General features: G+C 55.9%; 2 protein-coding genes across 2 annotated transcripts; both read right to left on the bottom strand.

Annotated features, from left to right (window-relative positions):
* Window positions 1-714: 714 nt before the first annotated feature.
* LOC115599084 (protocadherin gamma-A10-like) lies at window positions 715-3,661 on the bottom strand. The gene is given in 8 exon segments (XM_030459366.1): window positions 715-924; window positions 926-1,014; window positions 1,017-1,751; window positions 1,754-3,217; window positions 3,220-3,303; window positions 3,306-3,377; window positions 3,380-3,528; window positions 3,657-3,661. Coding segments are annotated over 8 exon segments (2,808 nt in total).
* A 1,461-nt stretch (window positions 3,662-5,122) lies between these two features.
* LOC115599085 (protocadherin gamma-A12-like) lies at window positions 5,123-16,783 on the bottom strand. Its single transcript, XM_030459367.1, is given in 14 exon segments — window positions 5,123-5,539; window positions 5,541-5,567; window positions 5,569-5,658; window positions 5,660-5,677; window positions 5,679-5,774; window positions 12,395-12,469; window positions 12,471-12,634; window positions 12,637-12,681; window positions 12,684-12,776; window positions 12,779-12,965; window positions 12,968-14,391; window positions 14,394-14,465; window positions 14,468-14,562; window positions 16,779-16,783. Coding segments are annotated over 14 exon segments (2,808 nt in total).
* Between the last annotated feature and the right edge of the window lie 426 nt (window positions 16,784-17,209).

A 17,209-nucleotide genomic window follows, 5' to 3' on the forward strand; every position in this document is an offset into this window, starting at 1 on the left:
CTCTCCCACAAATTACCCATAAGTGAAAACATCATAACACAGGCCTCTTCCTCAAACTGAGTCTGCTGAGAAATTATAAAATCGGCTCTCTAAACATGAAAGGCATCGAACTGGATAAAAGACCACAGGAAGCTCACACCAAGGACCATAGACATAGTTCCTCACTGTCTTGGATAATACGGTAGAGAACATGCATAGAGTCACAAGTTCTGTCCATATATGACAAGTAGAAGAAGCTGAGCCCTTAAACACAACTATTTCATCCCTTCCAAATCACCCCAGAGCAAACTTTTCACCTCCCAGGTCGCTCTTTGAAGCACAAAAACATCACTCAACGGGAAAGTCACCCCTACGGTCACACACCACTGAACGGAAACGTCAGCAAATGTTTTCTCCTTAGCAGAGAAAAAAGGTCCCAGCATGGATGCACAGCAACAGATTAACCTGCTCGCCACACTAATTCAAAGAAATGGAAAATATTCTCAAGGCAGAGAAGTTGCCCAGCGCCAATAAAGACACAGTCATCAAAGTAGAAGCTCACAGACACCACCAGCCTGCAGCAAGGGGGCGACGGGCAACACGCAACACCAGGACACGTTCAGCTTCAGCCTGTGATACTCAGCAGCAAACCCCATGAATTAAAAGCCCTCACAGCTCCGATCCATCACGACCACCTCACACGGAGCACAGGAAAGCGTCGCAGAGCAATTGAAGTCAGAGGCACTCACCGGGGTCGGGGCGGTGGGGTCGGGGGGGGCAGGGGGCACCGTCAGGGTCCTCGGCGAGCAGCGGCGCGGGCTCGTCGGGCGGCGGTCGGGCCGGCAGGGTGTCACAGCAGCTGCCGGGCGACAAGCGGAGGTGGCTCTTGCGCGAGTCGGCGGTGAGCGACACCTCGTGCGAGTAGGAGTGCAGGAAGGCGCGGACCGCCGTCGATGCCCACGAAGTGCGAGGCCGGGACGCCGCGCAAGGCGCCGCTGCCCGCCGCCAGCAGCTGCTGCGAGCGGCGCCAGCGCGCAGGCGCAGCGTCAGCAGCAGCAGCAGGAAGGCGAGGAAGAGGCAGGACACGGCCGCCACGGCCACCACCAGCCAGCGCGTCAGCCTGCCGCCCGCCTCGCCCGGCCCCGCCGCCGCCGCCGCCGAGCCCGCGCTGCCCAGCTCCGACACCAGCTCGGCCACGCTCTCGGCCAGCACCAGCGTCAGCGTCGCCGTGGCCGACAGCGCCGGCCGCCCGTGGTCCTTCACCACCACCACCAGGCTCTGCCGCGCCGCGTCGCGGGCCAGCGGGAACCGCGCCGTCCGCACCTCGCCGCTGTGCAGCCCCACGCGGAACAGACCCGGCTCCGTCGCCTTCCACACCTCGTACGACAGCCACGCGTTCTGACCCGCGTCCGCGTCCACCGCCACCACCTTGGCCACCAGCGAGCCGGGCTCCGACCACCGAGGCGCCAGCTCCACCGCCGGCCACCCCACTGACGACGACGACCCCGAGGCCGAGGCCGGCGGCGGGTAGAGCACCTGCGGCGCGTTGTCGTTCTCGTCCAGGATCTCCAGCCGCACCGACACGTTGCTGCTCAGCGCCGGCGCGCCGCCGTCCTCCGCCACCACCCACAGCCCCACCTCGCGCACCTCCTCGTAGTCGAAGGAGCGCAGCGCGTACAGCGCGCCCGTCTCCGCCTGCACCGACACGTACGACGACAGCGCTGCTCCCCGCACCCGGCCCTCCACCAGCCGGTACCGCACGCGCGCGTTCTCCCCCAGTCCGCGTCCGACGCCCGCACCCGCACCACCACCGCGCCCGCCGCGTTGTTCTCGGCCACACGCGCGCTGTACCGCTCCTCCGAGAACACCGGCGCGTTGTCGTTCACGTCCAGCACCCGCAGCGCCAGCACCGCGCTGCTCCACAGCGCCGGCGACCCGCCGTCTGCCGCCCGCACAGTCACGTTGTACTCCGACACCTTCTCCCGATCCAGTTCCTGAGACGTCTCCACGCGGTAGTAATTCTCAAGGGATTTCACCAGCCGGAATGGGACGCCCCTATCCAGCGAGCACCGCACCTGGCCGTTGGCTCCCGAGTCCCTGTCCTGCACATGCAGTAGGGCCACCACAGTTCCCGTCGGAGCGTCCTCGGAGATCTCGCTCAGCTGAGAGGTTATTATCAATTCGGGCGCGTTGTCGTTGACGTCAGTCACGGTGATGGAAAGCTTCGCTGTGTCGGAAAGGCCCCCTCCGTCCCGTGCCTGCAACTTAAGTTCGTAGTAGTCTGCTTCTTCGAAGTCCAGGTTCCGCAAGAGCGTTATTTCTCCCGTCTCAGAGTCCAATTGAAAAAACACCGATGCCATGTTCGAATCTTTCTTCAAGGAGTATTTGACGTGTCCATTAGTGCCGTCATCCACGTCGGTGGCCGTGAGGGTGACGAGGACGGAGCCCACGGGCACGTCCTCCGCCACACGCACCGTGTACTCCGCCGCGCTGAACACGGGCGCGTTGTCGTTGGCGTCCAGCACCGCCACGCGGATCCGCGCCGTGCCCGTCCGTGCCGGCTCTCCGCCGTCGCTCGCCCGCAGCACCAGCTCGTGAAACGCCGCCTCCTCCCGGTCCAGCGCCTTCGCCAGCACCAGCTCGGGCCGCTGATCCCCGCCGGGGCCCGTCTGCACGGCCAGCGAGAAGTGCTCGTCGCCGCTCAGCTCGTAGCTCTGCAGGGAATTCCGTCCCAAATCCGGGTCGTCAGCCTCGGACAGGGGAAATCGAGATCCCGGAGCTGTCGTCTCGCTCATTCTTTCCTCCATCTCCGTTTCCTTGAAGCTGGGCGCATTGTCGTTAATATCCATTATTTCCACTTCGATTTCGTAAACCTTCATTTCTCCCTCCACTATCAGCTCACACCGCAGCACACATTTCTCCACCAGCCGGCACAGCTGCTCCCGGTCTATCCTCTCCGCTGTCACCAAATGTCCCGTCTTCCCCTCCAGACCGAAATACTGTGTCCTGCCTCTGTCGATGAGGCGGACGCCGCGTTCTCCGAGCGCCGTCAGGTCCAGCGCCAGGTCCTTAGCCACGTCGCCCACGAACGAGCCCTTGGGCAGCTCCTCGGGAACCGAGTAGCGCAGCTGTCCCCACGCCGCCTCCCACGCCGCCACCAGCACGCCCCACAGCAGGGCTCGCTCCCGCCGGCCCCAACGCCTCCCCGCCATTCCACGCACCTCCGCCGCTGATAACAACGCCGACGATCCGGCTCCGGATCCCGCTCCGGGCTCCTCTCCGCTCCCCTCCGCCTCGCTGCAGCACGGCTCCGCACCGGGGGACGCTCGCAGACCGCCCGGCCGCCGAGCCAGCCAGCCAGCCAGCGATGGAGCCGGGCCGCAGCGGGCGGGGCTGCTGCACCGCTCCGGCCTTCCTCTCGCTCCTCCTCGGTCAGCAGCGGCACCCGCAGCCTCCTCCCGGCACTGCACCCACCCAGCGCTGCCCGAACCTCCGCTGCCACCGGCAGCTCGCGGGAATAGATAGCATTCCGCGCAGGGAAAATCAACTCTGAATGCCGATGGAAAAAGAAAAGAATTCCTTTCGTCGTTACTTCTCTGCTTCTGCAAAGTAGCGATCCCCGTAACGAAAACCTGTAATTTAATCTGCATTTAATCTGTATTTTTTCCTGAAAATACGCCATCCTAACTTGGAATTGTATAACCTTATAGGCATATGTAGTTACTTAATTTGACATTTTTAACGACTCGTAAAGTTTCTGTTCCAGAAACCAAGGTGTGAGGAATTGCAATTTCTTTCACACAATTTGAATCTAATTCCTAAATCATAGTCTTGAAAACCACCTTTCAACCGAGTACTGTAGAACAGTAAAAGGTAATAGCACACTCTAAACTACTTCTACTATTTGGACTATTTGTAAGCGTGTTAATGCACTTTATTCACGTGCCTAATTGCTTCATTTACATATGTACATCACCAGAACAGAGACCTTTTTTATCTGGAAGGCTGAACTGATATAGAAAGTACCGAGAGACTGAACTTTACGGATTGGTAATCCCCCCCCCTCACCGACATCAACCAAGCACCTCCCTAAGGGAAGGAAGAGAAAATAGGAAAGTCCTTTTGCTTTTGAGATACCACTTTCTTTATGAAAGGCCAGTCAAGCCTTTTTCTTCTTTCACCACCGATAAAACAGAAAAACATTTAACTGCCTGCTCTTAAATTAGGCGAAGCTTCCCTGCTACATTGCTTCCCGGAGACAAGCACCAACACACCACATATAATACATACAGTAGAGTTACAGTTTTTGTTTTCATTTGCTTTTAAGATATCATTTTACACTTCCGCTTCTTCATCAAGGGCCAACAAAGAACTGCACAAAAGAGGGGAACTGAGAGAAATAACATAAAGTAGAAAAGAGATATCATACTTGGATAAAATATATCAACCCGACTTATGCTACTAATCAAGAGCATGTTTTCATGGAGGGGAAGGAAGCATAACCCCTAAAAGGAAACGCATAGCTCCGGAAAGAAAAAGCTCTCCAACACTACCCGTCAATTGTATTGTCCCAACTCCATCACGAAGCACCAGAACTCGTTCTACACTGGAAGGAGTCACCTTCTGCGCTGCTAGACCAAATGATTTCAGACAACACAAACGTTCAAGACAAAACCTCTCGGCTCAACCTGAACTTGCAAACACCGAGAACAGAACTGAGAATTCTAACTCACAAGAAGAAAGTCGTTCTGCTCTTCTTGACCAAATTCTTTCTCTACAACACAAACGTTCAAGACAAAACCACACAGCTCAACCTGAACTCATAACCAACGAAGAACGGAACTGCCACGTCTATCTCACAAGAAAGGAGTCACCTCGCTACATTCTTTCACGGAGCCACACATCAGCAACCCTTGGCCGAAAACCCAGAGCAAGAGGCAACCACAGCAAAGGTTGGGAAAGAAGAAGGGCGAAGGAGAAAAACAATAAGGTGTCAGCTTCTCCGCTCCTAGCACAAAACCACTCGGCTCAACCTGAACCTGTCAACACCGAAGAACAGAACTGCCACATCTATCTCAAAAGAAGAGAGTCACCCCTCTTCATTCCCCCTGTAGGCACTCACCAGCACTCCCCATCTAACCATTCACCCACCGATAAACCACAGAGCAAGAGTAACCGACAGCAAAGGCTGGGAAAGAAGCAGGGTGAAGGAGCAGAGCGGGTAGCGCTTGGGCTTACAGACCTGCGGTGCGTCGGGGCGGGCGGCGGCTGTTGCCGGTCCGGCGCTGTGGCTCGGGCTCCGCTCCCCGCAGGGCTCCCCGGCGAGCAGCTCCTCGGCGGGCAGGCTGGGCCACGGGCGGCGGCGGCAAGCGGGCTCGGGCAGGGCGCGTCCCGGCGCCACGCAGAGGTTGTAGGAGTAGGGCAAGGTGCCCTCGCAGAAGTCGGCCGGGAAGGCGGCGCCGGGCCCGGAGAAGCGCTGCGCGGCCAGGCAGCGCAGGACGGCGGGCGGCCCGGCCCGGCGCAGCCGCGCCAGCACGGCCAGCGCCACGCTCAGCAGGAAAGAGGGCGGAGAGCAGCGCCAGCGCCAAGCACCAGGTAGAACTGCAGCTCGGCCGGCGAGTCGGCGCCCGCCGCCCGCTCGCTCAGCTCCGGCAGCGCCTCCTGCAAGCTCTCGGCCAGCAACCACGTGCAGCGTGGCCAGTGGCCGACAGCGCCGGCTGCCGTGGTCCTTCACCACGGCCACCCACCCGCTGCTTCGCCGCGTCCCTCTCCGACACGGCCCGCGCCGTCCGCACCTCGCCGCTGTGCAGCCCCCACGCGGAACAGCGCCGGCTCCGCCGCCTCACAGCTCGTACGACAGCCACGCGTTGCGCCCCGCGTCCGCGTCCACCGCCACCACCTTGCCCACCAGGTACCCGGCCTTCGGCCGAACGCGGCACCACCTCGAACGCCAACGACGACGACAAAGACGAGGAGGAAGCCTCCGCCCCGACGGGGGTCCCTGCGGCGGGGGTCCCTGCCGGCGGCCACAGCACCCGCGGCGCGTTGTCGTTGCGGTCCAGCACGAAGACGCGCACCGTCGCCGTGGAGCTCCGCGCCGGCGCCCCGCCGTCCTGCGCCCGCACCGCCACCGTGAACTCGCGGCACTGCTCGTAGTCGAAGGAGCGCTGCGCGTACACCGCGCCGCTCCGCGCCTCCACCGGACACGTACGGCGCCGCGCCCGCGCTGCCGCCCGCCAGCCAGTAGCTGACGCGCCCGTTGGCGGCCCGCGTCCGCGTCCGCGCAACCAACGCGCACTCACCGCCGCGCCCGCCGCGTTGTTCTCCGCCACGTACGCGCTGTACGCCGCCTCCTCGAACACCGGCGCGTTGTCGTTCACGTCCGACACCTCCAGCACCAGCTCCGCGCTGCTCCACCAGCGACGGGCTGCCCCGGGTCCCTCGCCACCACCCTCACGCGGTGCTCCGACGCCTGCTCGCGGTCCAGCGCGCTCGCGTCACACTTGTACGACCCGCCCGACGAGGCACCAGCGACAGCGGCGCCTCGCCCGACAGCTCGCACCGCACATCGCCGTTCTCCCCAGAGTCCGCGTCTTTCACTTTCAGGAGGGCCACCACGGTGCCTGTTGGGGCATCCTCGGGCACGGGGCTCGACACCGACAGGATCGTGATTTCGGGTGCGTTGTCGTTTATGTCCAACACTTCTACCTCCACTTTGCAGTGAGCCACAAGACCTCCTCCGTCCCTGGCCTCCACGAGAAGCGTGTAACCCTGCGTGTCCTCATAGTCTAGTGCTTCCTTTAGCGTGAGGATTCCGCTTTCTGCCTCCAGTGCGAATTTCTCAAGCACGCTGGACGGCATTTTCCCAGAGCCGTAGGTGATACGCGCGTTGGTGCCGGCGTCAGCGTCCGAGGCTGAGACGTTCAACACCGTCAAGCCCGGCAAAGCGTCCTCCCGAAGGCTCACCCGGTACCGGTCCTGCACGAACACGGGTGGGTTGTCGTTGGCGTCGGTGACGTTGATGCAGAGCTGGGCGGTGCCGCTGCGGGGCGGGTCGCCGCCGTCCAGCGCCGTCAGCACCAACCGCACGCTCTTCTCACTCTCCCGGTCCAGCGCTCTTCGCAGCACCAGCTCAGCGAACTTCTTCCCGTCTTCGCTCTCCTTCACCTCCACCTCGAAGTACTTGTTGGCCTCCAGCTCGTAGCGCTGCAGCGAGTTACTGCCCACGTCCGGGTCTTCCGCCACGCCCAAGGCAAATCTGGCTCCGGGTGAAGTCAACTCATTGATCTCCAGCTCAAAACTGTCTTGCAGGAATCTCGGGGAATTGTCATTGACGTCCTGGATGTCGACGTGGACGTGGAAAACGTTGAGCGGGTTCTCCACCAGCGCCTCGAAGCTGACGGAGCAGGACGCCGCCTCGCCGCACATCTCCTCCCGGTCCAGCCTCTCGCTCACGTACAGCTCCCCGCTCTCCTCGCTCACCCCGAAGTATTGCTTCTCGGCGCTGAGCCGCAGCTTGCGTGCCGGCAGCTCGGCGGGGCTCAGCCCCAGGTCCCTCGCCAGCGGCCCCACCAGCGAGCCTCTGCCCAGCTCCTCGGGGATGGCGTAGCGGATCCGCTCGCCCGCCGCCCGGCAGCACAAGCCCAGCACCAAGGCGGCCAGCACCACCACTCGTCCGCCTGCTCGCCCCCGGTTCAGCCCCTGCATCTCCCCGCACGCCATGCTCGGCCCCGCAGCTCGCCAAGATATTCCCTACCAGTCCCTCTCCGCAGGCAGCTCCGGGTTCGGACGCCGCTGCTCTCGCCTCTGCTGCCCGTGCCGCTGCCGCTCTGGCCGGCGCCGGGCGAGCGAGCAGCCTGCGGGGGCAGAACGCTGCGGCGGCTGCGGCTGCGGCTCCAGCGCCGCTCCGCGTCGGCCAACAGCGGCACCCGGAGGATCCGACACGGCACCGCAGCCTCTTCATCGCCCTCACCGGGGTACCGGCTTCTTTTGTGTGAGATGTAGACAGGTCAATGGGAACAATGCAGTACTGTATGGCTGGAAGGCGTTATAATAATTTCTTCTCTCCGTACATGGGACAAACACCAGGAAGGATCGTGTTGGATTCATCAGTAAATAATCAGAAAATGATTGGATCATTCGGTAAATAATCAGAAACTGAAGGAAGCAGAAGACACTTCAAGCTCTTCATTCTGGGTCTTGCAAAGGGTTTCCATCTTCTCAGGTTTTGTTTTTTTTTCATTTGGCTCATTTATACCTCTGAGATTTGTGCCACTGTTTTCCTTGTAGGGAGAACAATTACACTGAGAAACAGATCATCTCAAAGACATTTCTGTCTTGTGCACTGTCTAAGCCTCTTCTCTTTCAGTTTAACAGGTTTGAGTCTCGTCTTATCATGACAGAACCTGATAAAAACAGACACCCTGACATCGAGCTGTAGCTCATCACAACTCTCCAGGTAAAAGTAAGAAGCCTACAGATATGAATGGATCAGCTAAAATCATATTTTTTAGGTTAATCTTTATGAGAAGAAGAAACTCCAATGGTATGCCTGGTCCCACAACCCCATAGGTAATTAGAGGCCAATGAGAAGTAGAGGAAGGATCAGCTTTTCTTCCACAGCCCCTGCCAACAGAGTTCCTCTGAGTACTCTTTCAAAGCACAAGGAATTGCCAGGTTTGCTTCTGACCCTCTGAACTGGTAAAAACAAATGAGGTGATGATGCAGCACAATCAGACAAGGAAGGCTGGGACTGTTGTTTGCTCAGCACTATTCTCAGAGGAAACAGAAGGATTCTAAGGGACATGGATGAGCAATGGCTGAAGTACAAGTCATCCAGCACAGACCTGGGACAATCTCCTCCCCACTCCTTTCACACGCACTGTTACACAGAGATGCAGCCTCAGCTCTATTCCTGCTTTCATCTACACTCCCTGTACAAAACATAACAGAAACACAACCTCACAGGCAATGTCTCATTCTTCACTGCAAGCATTGACAATTATTCATTGGAAGTTGCTGGGGTCTCCCAACTAGAACCATAAAAGCTTTATCCCAGAATACATACTGGAGGGTGTGGCTTCAGCCTTATTCTCATCACACCTCAAATTCTGCCTTACATGCTTGAACTAAGATTTTCCTGCAACACAAAACTCCCAGCTTCAAATGAGAAAGGATGATCCAAAACAATGGGGCTGATGAACATCAACCTCCAAGGAAACAAAGCCTGAAAGAAATGCTACATGACAATGATCTAGGGAGAGAGGGACTAATAAAGGATGTTCCACACAGACATTTTAAGCCATTCTACCCATCCATCATTATTCCAGGTACACACTTATGCTTAACAAATTTAGTGTCAGAGGGACTTCGACTTCAGTGGAACCAGAATGAAAACATGATTGGAACAGACAGCAAAATCAATTGCCCAGCCAAAGATGCACTGACCCACCAGTTTTCCGGGTTGGAAGACTCTCACTCTCCTTGGTCTCCATTCACACTCTTCAGATAAACCATGGGAAATACACAACACTAGGCCAGGTATGAGTGAAAGGCAAAAGATCATTTCTTACTAGGGCTGGAAAACTGCTTCTCCACACTGATGATTTTAACAGATTGCTACTTTTGAAGAATATCTCTCAAACTGAGGCCTAGTTTTACAACATGAGGGGAAACAACATGAGAAAAATTACCAAAGTATGAATGCACACAAACTTATCTCCCCACAGTCCTTGGAAGAAAGGTCAATATGCAGTGCAGTCAAAGATTCAGGTGTTTGTTATCAGCTCAAAAAAACACCATCCTGCACATGAGCAGTTTGGAAGGTACATGACTGCAGCCATTAAGGCAATGTTTGTATCTATTCCAACCAAAAGTTATGAGTAACTTTGAGTGCATAAAATAACCAGCTTCTTCTATATAGCTCAGATAACAGCCCCCAAGCCCAGACATTCCTGAGTAAAGCATCCTCCCATCTGCTACTGTTACTTCATATGTGCAAGAGACACCAATAACATCCCAAGGTTGGTTCAGACTGGGAAAAGCTCAATACAACAAGGATGAAAATACTCATCACAGCCTTTGAAGAACATGTGGATGTGGAAATGATGTTTCACACAGCAGTTCCTCAAAATAGCACCCATAAAACATGTTTGCACTTCTATGGCTATTTCTTGCAGACAAATTTCTTAGAGGGTTCTCATCCCCTTTCAGGATATGGGAAAAGGGAGCTTGGTATAAGTAGCAGAGGCCTCAGCATGAGGCATGACATTAAAGCACTCCTCCCAGTCAGATGGAGCACACACCACTCCTTTCCTGCCTGACTTCTTCCCACTCATTTCTCATCCTGTGTATTTCACAAGCATTTCTCCCAGTGACATGTTCAGACCTTATCAGGCACGCAGAGGCCCACACTTACCACATCACAACAAGCAAGGTAAGAATTGCACCACTGTGCACAGTAAAAAGCATCAACTGGGAAAGCAAAATGAAGAACACACAGCTTTGGCAGCTGAGGTCCAAGCAAGGTGACATCCAAAACTGAAACTCCTCCAGACTCATCTGGTGGACTTCTTCAGGGGGGTGATCAGAGTCAAGGGGAGTGATCATCCAAGAGACAATGGAACATCCTTCTCCTGTCCTGCAGAGGATCAGCTTCTCCTGAGGTGGTGTTTCTATCTATTCCTCTCCAGCAGTCACAAAACACAATGATGCCATCACACCTCCTGCCTTTCACACCCACTGTAGCATAAGCCACATGGACCAACATAGCACAAGTGCTAAATAAATCTCTGCTGATTATTACAAATAAAACCATGGACATAGTAGAACATGAAAAGAAAAAAAGAAAACAAAACAAAAAAAACAACCCAGCAAAACATAAATCCAAAAAACAAGAAGGAGGCAGAAAATCATTAGAACACAGACTCATCACATAACCACAGCAAGAGAACACCTCAGTCTTCACTACAGGCAAGAAAAGTTATCCCCCAGAGCACATAGAAGTCATTTAAACATCAATCTGCAAGAGTTTCCAACAACCCTGCTCTGGATTAGAAGTACAGGGCTTCATTTTATGAAACAGTCATCACCTCTCAGTCATCTAATCCATCACCCACTGCTCTCCCACAAATAACCCATAAGTGATAACATCATAACACAGGCCTCTTCCTCAAGCTGAGTCTTCTGAGAAATTATAAAATGGCCTCTTTAACCATGAAAGGCATCGAACTGTATAAAAGACCACAGGAAGCTCACTCCAAGGACCACAGCCATAGTTCCTCACTTTCTTGGATAATACGGTAGGGAATATGCATAGAGTCACAACTCCTGTCCTATATGACAAGTAGAAGAAGCTGAGCCTTAAACACAACTATTTCATCCCTTCTAAATCACCCCAGAGCAAACCTTTCACCTCCCACGTCGCTCTTTGAAGTACACAAACATCACTCAATGGGAAAGTCACCCTTACGGTCACACACCACTGAACGGAAACGTCAGCAAATGTTTTCTCCTTAGCAGAGAAAAAAGATCCCAGCATGGATGCACAGCAACAGATTAACCTGCTCACCACACTAATTTAAAGAAATGGAAAATATTCTCAAGGCAGAGAAGTTGCCCAGCGCCAATAAAGACACAGTCATCAAAGTAGAAGCTCACAGGCACCATCAGCCTGCAGCAAGGGGGCGACGGGCAACACACAACACCAGGACACGTTCAGCTTCATCCTGTGATACTCAGCAGCAAACCCCATGAATTAAAAGCCCTCACAGCTCCGATCCATCACGACCACTCACACGGAGCACAGGAAAGCGTCGCAGAGCAATTGAAGTCAGAGGCACTCACCGGGGTCGGGGCGGTGGGTCGGGGGGGCAGGGGGCACCGTCAGGGTCCTCGCGAGCAGCGGCGCGGGCTCGTCGGGCGGCGGTCGGGCCGGCAGGGTGTCACAGCAGCTGCCGGGCGACAAGCGGAGGTGGCTCTTGCGCGAGTCGGCGGTGAGCGACACCTCGTGCGAGTAGGAGTGCAGGAAGGCGCGGACGCCGTCGATGCCCACGAAGTGCGAGGCCGGGACGCCGCGCAAGGCGCCGCTGCCCGCCGCCAGCAGCTGCTGCGAGCGGCGCCAGCGCCGCAGGCGCAGCGTCAGCAGCAGCAGCAGGAAGGCGAGGAAGAAGGCAGGACACGGCCGCCACGGCCACCACCAGCCAGCGCGTCAGCCTGCCGCCCGCCTCGCCCAGCCCCGCCGACGACGACGACGAGCCCGCGCTGCCCAGCTCCGACACCAGCTCGGCCACGCTCTCGGCCAGCACCAGCGTCAGCGTCGCCGTGGCCGACAGCGCCGGCCGCCCGTGGTCCTTCACCACCACCACCAGGCTCTGCCGCGCCGCGTCGCGGCCAGCGGGAACCGCGCCGTCCGCACCTCGCCGCTGTGCAGCCCCACGCGGAACAGACCCGGCTCCGTCGCCTTCCACACCTCGTACGACAGCCACGCGTTTCTGACCCGCGTCCGCGTCCACCGCCACCACCTTGGCCACCAGCGACCCGGGCTCCGACCACCGCGGCGCCAGCTCCACCGCCGGCCACCCCACTGACGACGACGACCCGAGGCCGAGGCCGGCGTGCGGGTAGAGCACCTGCGGCGCGTTGTCGTTCTCGTCCAGATCTCCAGCCGCACCGACACGTTGCTGCTCAGGCCCGGCGCGCCGCGTCCTCCGCCACCACCCACAGCCCCACCTCGCGCACCTCCTCGTAGTCGAAGGAGCGCAGCGCGTACAGCGCGCCCGTCTCCGCCTGCACCGACCGTACGACGACAGCGCTGCTCCCCGCACCCGGCCCTCCACCAGCCGGTACCGCACGCGCGCGTTCTCCCCCCAGTCCGCGTCCGACGGCCGCACCCGCACCACCACCGCGCCCGCCGCGTTGTTCTCGGCCACACGCGCGCTGTACCGCTCCTCCGAGAACACCGGCGCGTTGTCGTTCACGTCCCAGCACCCCGCAGCGCCAGCACCGCGCTGCTCCACAGCGCCGGCGACCCGCCGTCTGCTGCCCGCACCGTCACGTTGTACTCCGACACCTTCTCCCGGTCCAGCTCCCGAGACGTCTCCACTCGGTAGAAATTCTCAAGAGTCTTTACCAGACGGAATGGGACGCCCCCATCCAGCGAGCACCGCACCTGGCCGTTGGCGCCCGAGTCCCGGTCCTGCACATGCAGCAAGGCCACCACCGTCCCCGACGGAGCGTCCTCGGAGATCTCGGTCAGCTGAGAGGTTACTGTCAATTCTGGAGCGTTGTCATTGATGTCTGTTATTGTGATCGACACCTTAGCCGTGTCGAAAAGGTCTCCGTCGTCCAGTGCCTGTATCTCCAATTCGTAGGAGCTACCTTCCTCGAAATCCAGGCTTCGCAACAGCGTTATTTCTCCCGTCTCGGAATCCAAGTGGAAAATCTCCGATGCCACGTCTGACACTTTCTTCCACGAGTATTTGACGTGGCCGTTCACGCCCTCGTCGGCGTCGGTGGCCGTGAGGGTGAGGAGGACGGAGCCCACGGGCACGTCCTCCGCCACACGCACCGTGTACTCCGCCGCGCTGAACACGGGCGCGTTGTCGTTGGCGTCCAGCACCGCCACGCGGATCCGTGCCGTGCCCGTCCGTGCCGGCTCTCCGCCGTCGCTCGCCCGCAGCACCAGCTCGTGAAACGCCGCCTCCTCCCGGTCCAGCGCCTTCGCCAGCACCAGCTCGGGCCGCTGATCCCCGCCGGGGCCCGTCTGCACGGCCAGCGAGAAGTGCTCGTCGCCGCTCAGCTCGTAGCTCTGCAGAGAATTCTGACCCAAGTCTGGGTCGTGAGCCTCAGCCAAGAGAAACCGGGACCCTGAAGCTGTCGTCTCACTTATTCTCAGCTGTTTTTCTTCCTCTCGGAAAGCTGGCGCGTTATCGTTAACGTCCATGATTTCCACATCGATTTCATAAACTTTCATGTCTCCCTCCACTATCAGCTCACACCGCAGCACACATTTCTCCACCAACCGGCACAGCTGCTCCCGGTCTATCCTCTCCGCTGTCACCAAATGTCCCGTCTTCCCCTCCAGACCGAAATACTGGGTCCTGCCTTTATCTAAGATCCGTACTCTGCGTTCTCCGAGCGCCGTCAGGTCCAGCGCCAGGTCCTTGGCCACGTCGCCCACGAACGAGCCCTTGGGCAGCTCCTCGGGAACCGAGTAGCGCAGCTGTCCCCACGCCACCTCCCACGCCGCCACCAGCACGCCCCACAGCAGGGCTCGCTCCCGCCGGCCCCAACGCCTCGCCGCCATTCCACGCACCTCCGCCGCTGAGTAACGCCGCTTATGCTCCGGCTCCCGCTCCGGGCTCCTCTCCGCTCCCCTCCGCCTCGCTGCAGCACGGCTCCGCACCGGGGGACGCTCGCAGACCGCCCGGCCGCCGAGCCAGCCAGCCAGCCAGCGATGGAGCCGGGCCGCAGCGGGCGGGGCTGCTGCACCGCTCCGGCCTTCCTCTCGCTCCTCCTCGGTCAGCAGCGGCACCCGCAGCCTCCTCCCGGCACTGCACCCACCCAGCGCTGCCCGAACCTCCACTGCCACCGGCAGCTCGCACGGCGAGGTATCATGCCGTCCGGAAGAAGCAATTCAGAACACCGATTAAATTATAAATAATTATTTAAAAAAAAAAAATCTGTTCGAATTGTTTGGACGCGCAATGTTACACGAGACTCCACTTATTCCAAAATCACAATCACCATAACTAATTGCACAGCTTCAGCACCGAAAGAGATCTAACCTGGCGGTCTTTTCAGCTGTCGAAGAGGTTCAACTGCACCACTCTGGAAAAATCGATCAGAGAAAGGAAAGCCAGTACTTGTCCAGTACTCAGGTCAATCTCATTTTCCCACCCCATAATGTAGAATAATTTGGTTTCATTTTACAGTGTAAGGATCCCCTTTCACTATTACAAAAACAGCCCGTTTCTTTCAGCAGAGCTTTTGTTGACAAAACTTCCCCGTGGAATCTGAGTGAACTCAGTTAATTCCTCTGAGAAGAGGGGCTTACACGGAGACACAGATTTGGAAAGGATCTACTTGTGAATTACGAAGCATTCTATTCGCGGGTCATCCTTCTACATACACTGTAAAGCATTAATACTTCATAGCTAGAGAACTGTCATTGCCGTCCAGGTCGGACGTAGCCAAGATCACTGCATGAATGGCATCAGGCATGAAATTAAGCCACTGCTCAGCCAAAACCACATTAACACACCCTTTTCTTTACACCTGGTTAACTAACAAAGGAAGAATGGGAAACGTACAGAAATGAAGGGATCGGAGCTTAATGTTTCAGATTATATCAACTGCAGTAGGTAAAAAAGAAAATATATCAAGATGATAAAAAGTCCACACGAAGCTCACGGAATAACTCACACCATGGGACCACAGCCACGGTTCTTTCATGTGATTTATGTGGACAACAAAGTAGGGAAAATGCATGGAACCACAACTGTGAGTCACATAAAACAGCGAGGAGAAACTGAACGTTTACATCGTTCATTTTAAATCATACCAAAGCCAACGATATTCATCATTTGCAGATAGAATCCACCAAAAGAAAAGCTGCTCACAGAATGCCGCCTTACCATGGAAAATACTTGATTTCTTGCCACGTGTATGGGACAAGCAGGAGCATTTACTCCTGGAACTTAAAAAAACCCAAACGAACAACCAAACAAAACCAAACACCTCTACCAAAGTCTTTTCTCGGATGTAAATGGGAAAGGCACATCAGATCAGCCAGATAAACGGAACAGATAAGACCTTCTACTCGTTACCAAAACCTCCCATTTAGGTCATCACAAAATCAAAGCCAGAAGTGAACCCCTGCAGAAAGGAAGGCATAAGCAAATACTCTGCTTCATAGTGGCTCTTAAGGTAAGTACATAATATGTTTAGTAGAAAAAGTTAATTCTTGCCAAGGCTCTCATTTGTCCTGTGTAACTTAAGTTGTTAGTGTTAATTACAACCTTCAACGACACAGGAAGAACCTCCCAAGGCTACCAATACAGCTGGAGTAACTCGTCTGCTAGCCAAACTTCTTTAAGGACATCAGTCTTGCCCTGTATAATCATATACATGGCCACGGCAAAGAGAAAAATAATTTCTCCTTCAACAACCCCTCCCTCACAGCTCCCACGACTCTCATATCCAAGCCTTCCACTTTCTTTGACAATAAAATTTCTCTAACGTGTCATCAAAGGGCCAGGTGCCCAGACCATTTATTTCCAACATGCATCACCATCACACCACAGAGTTCACACGGGTACCTTTACACCTCTGAACCGAAAAGGTAGATGTGTCTACAGACAAGAAGCACCAGGGTTCTAAACGGAAAAGAGAAGTATTCCCCAGTAAAAGACTGGGACAGTGAATACGTGGACAGGGGCAACCTCCCTCCCCTTAAACATTCCACCTTCTATCTGTCCCCTCCCGGCACTGTGTGTACTTACAAACCCAATGCACATCAAACACTGTAACGAACAAGTCAAGAAACAAGCCACTGTTATAAACAAATCAATGTAAAAAATGCGGAATCACCGAAACACATCACCCGTTACCTCCAGTAATCCTTTTCACACAGACACCCGCAGATTGCTTCAAACAGCCACAACTTCTAGAACGGTCTCTCACGTTCCCACTAGACAGACAGACCGACAACCAAGGAACTAAACGTTGCCAGGCCCATTCCACCAGCCAAGAAAGAACGAATGGAACACTGGCGAATACAACGACATCTCGCTGCTCACCGCATTACTATTGAAAACCGAGAAGTGTGCAAAGAGGAGAAGGCAGCAGGAGCAGGAAAACTGAACCAATAACTTTCCATTTCTGATGCTACACAAGCACAATTACTACCAAGAAAACGTCGGAAAATACTGAAAAGCAGAATTGGATATTGGTAACAATGCAACATATCTGTGCTCAGGCTCGTTTTAACAAGAAAATCAGTATTGCACGCAAAAGGACAACATGAGAAACGATCTGGCACATATTAAAACCACACAGACCAGTTCAACCAAAACGCCACCAAAGAGCAACCCCAGTCCTACTGTATCCGAAAAAAACCGGTAAATCCGAGCAAGGACCAAACATTCACCAAGCCAAATCAACAAAAAAAAACGCCATCACAGAACGTGCAGCACAGCAAAGCATGGCCTTCCCTGCCATACAGTTTCCC

Source organism: Calypte anna, chromosome 13, assembly GCF_003957555.1.
Source record: "Calypte anna isolate BGI_N300 chromosome 13, bCalAnn1_v1.p, whole genome shotgun sequence".
Taxonomy (NCBI): Eukaryota; Metazoa; Chordata; class Aves; order Apodiformes; family Trochilidae; genus Calypte; species Calypte anna.